The sequence below is a fragment of the Blennius ocellaris genome (genome assembly GCF_963422515.1).
Source record: "Blennius ocellaris genome assembly, chromosome: 18".
Classification (NCBI taxonomy): Eukaryota; Metazoa; Chordata; class Actinopteri; order Blenniiformes; family Blenniidae; genus Blennius; species Blennius ocellaris.
Genome location: NC_137667.1, coordinates 2,226,314 through 2,236,071, shown reverse-complemented (window position 1 = coordinate 2,236,071; position 9,758 = coordinate 2,226,314). Strand labels below are relative to the sequence as shown.

The window sequence follows — 9,758 nt, the reverse complement described above, 5'->3', positions numbered from 1 at the left end:
GATTGAAACAAGCACTGAGAGAGAGAGAGACCGAGAGAGAGAGAGAGAGAGAGAATGAGAGTGAGAGACAGAGAGAGAGAGAAAGAGAGACAGAGAGAGAGAGAGATAGAGAGAGAGAAAGAGAGAGAGAGAGAGACAGAGAGAGACAGTGAGAGAGCGATAGAGACAGAGAGAGAGAAAGAGAAAGAGAGAGAGAGAGACAGAGAGAGACAGCGAGAGAGCGATAGAGACAGAGAGAGAGAAAGAGAGAGAAAGAGAGAGAGAAAGAGAGAGAGAGAACGAGAGAGAGAGAGAAAGAGAGAGAGAAGAACGGAGCCGTAAAGTGAAAGAACAAGTGCATTAAGATTGAAACAAGCACTGAGAGAGAGAGAGAGAGAGAGAGAGAGAGAGAGACAGAGAGAGAGAGGGAATGCAGACAGGCAGTTTAAGTGATAAAGACAGGGGCTGATTGATGGCGAGATGCAGGAAGACGGAGAAGGTTGTGGGTCGAATTCCACCCCCCCCCCCACCCTTCCTTTTCCTCCCCGCCTTCGAAACATTAACTCGTTTTTACTCACCCACGTCGGCGCAGCCCAAACCCAAAACGCATCCGTCGCTGCCGCTCAGCACACAGCGGATGACGTCAGCCAGGACGCTGGCGCTCACCTCGGCCTGGGGGGGGGGGGGGGGGGGGGGGACAAGAGTCTCGTGAGTCATCTGTGCAGGAGGAGGCAGATCCACCCCCTACCCCCACACCTCCTCCTCCTCCTCCTCCTCCTGCCCCGGGGGGCTCGGATAACTGTAAGCAGAGCTCGCAGAGAGTGGAGCGGAATTGACGGACGACGTGATTGTGGGTGGCTCTTTCCCCGGCGATGTCGGCTTTCGGGTCATCGAACAGATGCAGCGGGGGCGAAACAGTGGTGATGTAGGGAGGAGGAGGAGGAGGGGGAGGAGGAGGAGGAGGAGGAGGAGGAGGTTCCAATCTCACGATTGGAACCAAAGGTCGTCAGCCGACGGAGAAACAAACAAACCTGGCTGGACTCTCGTGGAAACGCGGCGTCAAAGTTGAAGGTCTTCAGCAGGCCGTCCCTACCCAGCGTCGCCGCGCCGTACGGGTGGCCCTTGGCGACGGGCTCCAGGACGGTGACCCTCCGCTTGGACGGGTCGATCCGGAGGACGGGCGGGTGGCCGTGGGCCTCCGACGGCGAGGGGCTCACCCTCAGCACGACTCTCACCTGCGTACCATTGAAACCACGCAGAACAAAAACAGGCTTGAACAGCAACGAGATTTCCTCACGCCCATATACCTCATGTACATTAATGGGTGTTCGTCGTACGGCTCGTTTCCTCTTCACTCACACGTCGATGGTCACACACCAGGAGGAGACTCTTATAACGACCGTTAACGCGCTTTTATCTTTGATCTTTATCTTCTGGGCGCTCCTTTTCAGTTATGTAAACATTCAAAAGAAAAAAGGAGAAAACATTTAAAAAAAAACAACAATTTATAAACATTCAAACGAAAAAAGGGAAAAAAAGAAAAAGATAAAAAGGAAAGGAAAAAGACAGAAAGGAAAAAGGGAGGATGAAAGGAAAAAGGGGAAAAAAACACAATTCTGTCAAAATTCAAAAGAAAAAAGGAAGAAAAAATGAAAAATTACAATTATGTAAACATAGAATGGAATGAAATCTGAGAATCAGTCCATTTTGTTTGTTTTTTTCTGTTATTGTGTTTGAAGAAAGGGGCGCTTTTATCTTTGATCTTTGTCTTCTTGGCGCTCCTTTTCAGTTATGTAAACATTCAAAAGAAAAAAGGAAAGGAAAAAGAAAGAAAGAAAAAAGGAGGAAAAATGAAAAAAAAACAACAATTATGTAAACATTAGAACGAAAAAAGGGAAAAAAGAAAAAGATAAAAAGGAAAGGAAAAAGACAGAAAGGAAAAAGGGAGGATAAAAGGAAAAAGTTAAAAAACAACAATTATATAAACATTCAAAAGAAAAAAGAAAAAGAAAAAATGAAAGGAAAAAGGAAAGATAAAAGGAAAAAGAGAAAAAAACCAAAATTTTGTAAACATTCAAAAGAAAAAAGGGAAAAACAAAAGAAAAAAGGGAGCAAAAATGAAAAATAGGAACAAATTACAATTATGTAAACACTGAATGGAATGAAACATGAGAAAAAAATAACATGAAAGAAAGAAAGTTTAAAGTATGTTAATCAGAAATAAACTAAATGTGATATTAGTCTTTTAAAAAAACATTGGTGGAAGAGGTTCAACTGTGTTTCAAATAAAAACGCATCATTTATTTAAAACTCTTGTTTCAGACAAAATTCAACTTAAACACTTAAACCTCCCGTTGTAGCGTCTGGCTCTATGATGTCAAATTAAATAGATCAGGTGAGCGCAGTCCTGACTGCAGGAGGAAATGCAAACGAAGCATCTGCTCACATAAAAGCAGCTTAGTATTTATTTTTATTGTCTGTAAACTCTTAAAACTGTTTAATGCTTGGAGCTTACGATTAAATACTTTTTATGGATGCTGGATAATACTAAAAGGCTTTTGTCAAAGTTAATTCTCTCAGCCAAGTATGCATAGCGTGTATGTTTATTTATATATATATATATATATATATAAGATATTTATATATTTTCATTATTTATTGAATGCATGGTGCAACATGTATGATCTCAGGTCGCGTCTCATGTTTGAGGGTAAAAAAAAAGCAGCAGCAACTGGAACCTTTATGAAAAAGAAATGCGATTTGTAAATACGAAAGTTTTTCTGAAATTAAATGAGCAAAAAAAAACAAAAACAAAAAAAAAACGTCTGTCTTCACTGGGATGCAGCCGATGAGCAGACGCCATGATCTGATGAGAAATCTAAAAGCTGCACGGCGATGCTACGTTTCCGCGCATCACGACATTAAGTCCGTAATGCATTCCCGAGACCTCCAGGCTTTGAGCTCCTAAATCAAGTTGCGTCCCGACAGCTACTTAGCGAGCGGCGGGACGTGAACCGCCGCGACAAAAGACGACGAGGCACGTTGAGGCCGAGAAGCCAATTAGAGAACGAGCCCCGAACGAGAGCTGAGCCGGGCCCGACGGCCAATCAGAGGCCGTTTCCTCCACGCTGTGCAGGACCGCTTTACGCCGCCATGACATCATGCACCGGGGATCTTGACAGCCCCCTCCCCCCCGTCGTGATTCTCACCCTTTACGCAAGAAAAAAAAAACTCTCGCGGAGCGTCCATTCAAGAGGGGTTAAATTATTCAGGACGTCCATTAGAAGCCGTGAAATCCTCCCGACGTGTGATGTTCTCATACGCAACAGACGCAACACCCGAGCCCCCCCGTCTGTAACTCTAGACGAAAAAACACGGGAGTCCATCTACGAGGCGAAGCCAGCGGCCGGCAGCCATATTGATCTAAACTCCCCCCCCCCCCCCCCCAATCCCCCCCCCCAAAAAAAAGGAGGAGGAGGAAGATGGAGACATTAGCGCCGCATTAAAGCGCATCGTGAAGGAGAGGTGATATGGGATCGCCTCCGAATTGATCCCTGATCGCTTTAACGCCTCAACAAGGGTGGGGTCGGGTGGGGTGGTGGGGGTGGTGGTGGTGGGGTTGGGTGGGGGTGGTGGGGGTGGGGTCTTCACCAATGTAGAGTTTATTTAGTGGTTCACTGACGCCAAAATCAGCCGCGTTACAGTAAAACGCCGCCGCCGGCCGCGAGCCAGTTGTCATCTCAACGCTCATCGATTACAGTTTGTTCTTCTAACTCGTGGAATCGTTAATCGGATTCCAGCTCGGCGCCGACGTGAGTTTCTGGAACGCTGGAACGTGACCGAGAGCAGCAGGCGTTCCTGTTTACAGGCAGAACGAGGGAAGGGACACAACAATAATGTCTGGAAATGGCCTGGTCAATACCTGCGTATTGAATGTACGTATTGGTTTTCTACCCGATGATTGCGAGCAGAGACTATGACACAGATATTCTGTCTTTTTTTTTTTCATGTAAACGTGTAAACGGACACAACGACAATGTTACGCAAACAACATAAATACATAAATGATGCAAAATCCTGTTTAATAGTGTTTTCAAGCTTGAAAATTGGTTTAATTTCATGTCCATCGCTTGTGAGCGGCTCTGACTGACTTCTTCCGTGAGAGAAACGGCTGCAGACAGATCGCAGCACTGCCACCTAGTGTACTGAAGTGGTATCGCTTATTTTTAAGTAATTTTTTTTGTGGGTTCAAACAAAACTTTTTTTTTCTTTTTTTTAATGGCCTTGTTTCTACAACTGCGTCATTTCGACACTGTTTTCCATTTATTGATGCACTTTTTATCCCAATAACAACTGGAAGTCTTCATTTGACGGAACCGAACTACACAATTATTCTTTCTCAAGCTGTTTCTGTCAACAGTATCAGATCCAGATAAAAATTTTAAAAAAGATATTATGCCATACGGCTGAAAGGCTATAAATTATGTTTTTTTTAGACGCTGAACACACTCAATGTTTGTGGCACACAGGGGTGAAATTACAGCGATAATGATGGGCTTATTGATCTCAGGCACCCCACAAGGGTCTTAAACTGGCCAACGGATCCCGTGAACGACGTGCCGAGCCGCCGTCACGGCTGGAAACAGTCTTTCACGGTGGAATAATACGGTGGCCCTGAAGTGCAAAACCACAGCGACAAATCACTAAACCCAACAGCAATTTGAAAAAGCACGACTGCCTCATGTAACCACTCATCCCTTTTCCATACGGCTTTACGTGATAAAGAGTTGACGGTGGTTGAAAAGCAGACGGGTCGCCAGTTATCAGCTGCAGGAAACTGGAGAAAAGTCAAACGTGCGCAGGAGGAACAAGAAAACTCCACCTAGAAAAGCCTCAAATGGTCAAAATGCGGAAATTCTGTCTGTTTCATAGCATGATGACTAAGGTGAAATGTTTTTAAGTGGAAACTGGAAATTTCCATTGCATTTCGGGAGTCTGTTTACACGACAATGGTGCTTTTTTTTTTTTCTACAAACAGCACCCACTAGTGGCCCAACATGAAAATTACATCATTTTCAACGTTTAATGCCAAAACTCTCGTGAAATAAAAACATAAATCGCACATCACATTTTTACTTTAAACGTTGTCGTGTAAACGAAGCCTAAAACAATTACAAGAACGAAGGAGATTGATAATTAAGTATTTATATGGCACAATTCCAAATTAGAGAACTCGCTGCTTCTCCTTTGACTTTTTTGGGACATTTAAGTGGAAAATTAAAGACTTTCCAATAAATTCGGTGAACATATCGGTGAATTGTACGGCGCCCCCTAAGGGACATGGAGGGGAAATAAAAGGAAGAGGAAAAAAAAAAAAAACTATCCCGAGATCTCGCAAAACTATCTTGTTATATATGTACATTGTGCCCCCTCGACAAAGTTTGTCCTTACAGAGACACCATACCCCCTCGACTAAGTTTGTCCTTTCAGAGACACCATACCCCCTTTGACTAAGTTTGTCCTTTCAGAGACACCGTACCCCCTTCGACTAAGTTTGTCCTTTCAGAGACACCGTACCCCCTTCGACTAAGTTTGTCCTTTCAGAGACACCATACCCCCTTCGACTAAGTTTGTCCTTTCAGAGACACCATACCCCCTTCGACTAAGTTTGTCCTTTCAGAGACACCATACCCCCTTTGACTAAGTTTGTCCTTTCAGAGACACCGTACCCCCTTCGACTAAGTTTGTCCTTTCAGAGACACCATACCCCCTTTGACTAAGTTTGTCCTTTCAGAGACACCGTACCCCCTTCGACTAAGTTTGTCCTTTCAGAGACACCGTACCCCCTTCGACTAAGTTTGTCCTTTCAGAGACACCATACCCCCTTCGACTAAGTTTGTCCTTTCAGAGACACCATACCCCCTTCGACTAAGTTTGTCCTTTCAGAGACACCGTACCCCCTTCGACTAAGTTTGTCCTTTCAGAGACACCATACCCCCTTCGACTAAGTTTGTCCTTTCAGAGACACCATACCCCCTTTGACTAAGTTTGTCCTTTCAGAGACACCATACCCCCTTCGACTAAGTTTGTCCTTTCAGAGACACCATACCCCCTTCGACTAAGTTTGTCCTTTCAGAGACACCACACCCCCTTCGACTAAGTTTGTCCTTTCAGAGACACCACACCCCCTTCGACTAAGTTTGTCCTTACAGAGACACCGTACGCCTCTCGACTAAGTTTGTCCTTTCAGAGACACCGTACTCACTTTGACTAAGTTTGTCTCAGTTTTATTGAGTTTTACTTTGAAATAGGCCTACAATATAAAGACATTCAGAAGGACATGCTTTTACGAGATCTAGCAAAAGTTATTGCGAGGTCCCGAGATTTTTCCTCCGTGTCCCTCCAGGGGCTCGGTAGAATTGCTCCTGCAGTGCACAGTATATTCAACAATATATAAAACAGAAACTTGTATCGTAAATTGATTTCGTCAGTTTCTAAAGTGCCCTATTGTGTTTGTCGCCGTTATGAATTTTTTTTTTTTTTTTAAAGCGATAAAGGAAACAAATTTAAAACTTGGTTTTCATTCATGTTTTTTTTCCCCCGTGTGTGATTTGTCTACATGTTGATCGTGGTCAGAATGCGAACGCCACCTTGCCAACGCCGGGCGAGTCCTTGCTCCTGGTGGCAGCCTGGAGCAGGCAGGGGGGCACCGGCGGCGGGTTGTTCTGGATCGTCTCCCGGAAGCAGGTGGCGAGGTCGGAGGGAGCTGGATCCGAGTCCTGGCCCCTTCTCCTCAGAGTCAGATTGAGCTTCTCGGCAGCCCTGCGGGAGACGAGAGGGCGGTTGCTCAGAACCGGTGGCGTTCGTGTTTTGCCGTTAAAAAAAAAGCTTTAGGAGGGAGTTTTGGGGGAATTTACCTCGCCAGGAAGGACATGGCGGCCGTGTTGGCGATGTTCACCACTCGGGAGATGTGAGGGATTTTGGCGCTGGCCTGTAGGGTCCCGGCGTCGCCGCAGCTCAGCGTGGCATCATCTGCCGCCTGGGAAGGGGTGGAGAAAGGAAAGCTCATTATTTAAAAAAAGAAAAAAACCCAAATCTGTAATTGCACTCCAACACCCTCCCCAAAAGGGGGCTATTATCACGGGAATTACTCCAGCGGGGGGGGTGGGTGGGGGGGGGGGGGGGGGGCGGAGTGCGTCTGTGTGTGTTAAGTAGGCCATCCAGTGCTGAGAGGGGTTAAAGATACACCATTAGTCAGGGTATGGGTGGAGTTAGCTGCATTCGCTGAGCGAAGGATCCCGCGTGATGGCGAGGCCAAGACGTGACTCAAGAGTGGAAGAGGTGCAGTAAGCAGAACCCCCCCTCCTCCCCCCCTCGACCCCCCCCCCCCCCCCCCACAATATCGTCCTCGTCTCGGCTCCACTCTCGGGGCGACATGACGACGTCGGCCCGGCTTTTCGTTTAATACCGTCCTCCGGTAAAAGGGCCAATTAGAGCCCGGAGGAGATCGTGGAAAAAAAAACAGGACGGGAGGAGAGGAGCTCAAGGTAGTTATGGTTAATGCACACATTCCCTCCTCTTCCTCCTCCTCCTCCTCCTCCTCCTCCTCTTCCTCGCCTCACATCTTCAGCCATAATTCTTCAGCCATTTTTTTTTTTTTTTTTTTAATCTTGGCCTCCTCTTTCTCTCTGCTCTCATTTCTCTCCATATTGGCTCTCGTATGTCCGTTTATCGTTTCGTCTTGTTTTTCTTCTAAGCTGAGCTTTTATTTCCGTCGCTGTAAATACAACACGCTCATTCCTGAGATTTAAAAAAGAAACAAACAGCAATTCTACTCCAAGCAGAGGAGACGGTGGAAAAATAACATTTAAAAAAAACCAACAATAACCTGCAGAACCAGACTTTCCCTTCATCTCCTTATGATGATCTCCTGTCAAACTGGACCCGGCTAATAGGATGCAGTAATGTTCTTTTTTTTTTTTTTTTTTGGGGTTGCATTTAATTGGCAGCAACGATTACGAGCGCCAGGTAATTACAACCGATGAAAGGATCTCTCCAGACCGCGCCGCTTTAGTGCTGATGGAGCTTCGCTTCTCCTCCCCACATCGAGCCGCAGACAAACCACTCCACCTTTCTTTTTTTTTGTTTTGCCATTATTGAAACAATGATGTAATGCAGAAGCAGACAAAAGTCGGTGCTGCAAACAGATTTTTATCCGCTGGCTAATTAAACTACTCCGCGTGTTAGAATGGAAGTATTTTATTGCTGGCTCGGCGAAAACGAGACTTGTTGAAAGGATCTGCTCATCTTAGAAAAGAAAAAGTTTCCCATGACTGGTTCACGTGTGAAAGGTTTTTATTGTTTCGTAGGGGTTTTTTTTTTTTTTTTTGTTCCCTCCGTCATTCAATATTTAACAATTATATCTTAATTGCTGACGGAACTACTTAATTCAGGAGAAGCAGATAATATTGGTCCATGTTCTGCTCCCATTTTATCTAAAAGGGTTCGGACCAATAGCATGACACCAAAGGAATTTAACGTTTATGCAAAATGAAGTGAAATGTCGACAAACTAAATCCTCCATTCACAACATTTCTCAGCATTTTATACTTCGAGTTCAAAGTCATCAATAGAAATATGTCGAGTTGGGTCTCAGTGTGCAGCTGTGTCCACCACTTTTACTGAAATACACACCAAAATACTCCTCATCTGCAAGTGAGTGAATTTTAAAACACAGTCAATATGAGTTTTTTTGTTTTGTTTTTAATTCCATTTTTTTTAGACTCGTCATCAGGTGAAGCCCTCTGATTGGTTCAGGTGTACTTTAGGCTCCGCCCCTCCTGCCTTCACACTGACATCACTCACAAAAACACAGACTCTTATCTTCTTTTACTTTCTGTTACTAAAATCCAAAATAAAGGCGTTCAGGTTCCACCTGCTTGTAAGAAACTACAAAAAAACTGTGAAACTCAAAAACCTGGTTTCACTGGACTGTTTTAAAAAGTTGCTCAGTGACACATCTGTCTGCAGATGTTTTGAATAAATGGACTTTTCTTTTCAAATTTACATGTTGTTTTTTTTTTTTGTATGGACGTTTTCCTTATGTTTTATTTGACGCTCTTGAAAAAGAGACTTTCTCTCTTTTTTCTTTAATCTCAACGAGGTTTTTCTGGTCAAATAAATAAAGAATAAAACAAATAATACTGATTTAGTTGTAAAAGGTAAAGTACATCTCTCTTTGCCGGTGAGGATCGTTAAATAAAAAATATTTATTTAACCACGTCATTTTCTAAAAATGTAAAAAAAAACAGTTCACTCACTCACCTTGTGTAGATTTAGCTTTATAACCTTTTCATTAGGGGGGGAGGGGGAGGGGGGAGGGGGGGGATGGGGGGGGGCTTTGACCCGCCGCCCCTTCCATCTCGGTAATGCACCCTCCACCAGCCGCCATGTTGGACGGAGGACGTCCCTTCTATTGATCACGAGTGCTTTTTTTTGACCGGCCGCCGTTTTAACGATGGGCTGAATCTCCACCCGATTCCATTCCATTAGCAGGAGTACCTCTGGAGCGCCACGCGCCACCGCCGCCGCCGAATAGCGTCGGATTGGGCGCCGTAAATCACTTGGCGCGTGTCACATGTGCGTATACATCACCCGCCGGGCTCGTTAATATAAAAGTGTTGGGGGGGGTGGAGGGTGTGAGTGGCTTTTTATGTGAGATTTAATGCGAAGAGGAAGCTTTTAGGGGGTTACCTGACGGTAAGGGTAGCGCGTCACCC

At 44.9% G+C, this 9,758-nt stretch overlaps 1 protein-coding gene across 1 annotated transcript in view; it reads right to left on the bottom strand.

Moving 5' to 3' along the window:
- The window catches only part of kif26bb (kinesin family member 26Bb), a gene marked incomplete at both ends in the record, with an annotated part of 31,062 nt that overhangs the window by 16,518 nt on the left and 4,786 nt on the right, over window positions 1-9,758 (bottom strand). Inside the window, 5 exons of the mRNA XM_080513978.1 lie at window positions 558-651; window positions 1,011-1,214; window positions 6,630-6,801; window positions 6,897-7,018; window positions 9,733-9,758. The exon at window positions 9,733-9,758 is cut by the window's right edge and continues 424 nt beyond it. Coding sequence (XP_080370104.1) covers window positions 558-651; window positions 1,011-1,214; window positions 6,630-6,801; window positions 6,897-7,018; window positions 9,733-9,758 — 618 coding nt within the window. The remainder of the gene's footprint in view (window positions 1-557; window positions 652-1,010; window positions 1,215-6,629; window positions 6,802-6,896; window positions 7,019-9,732) is intronic.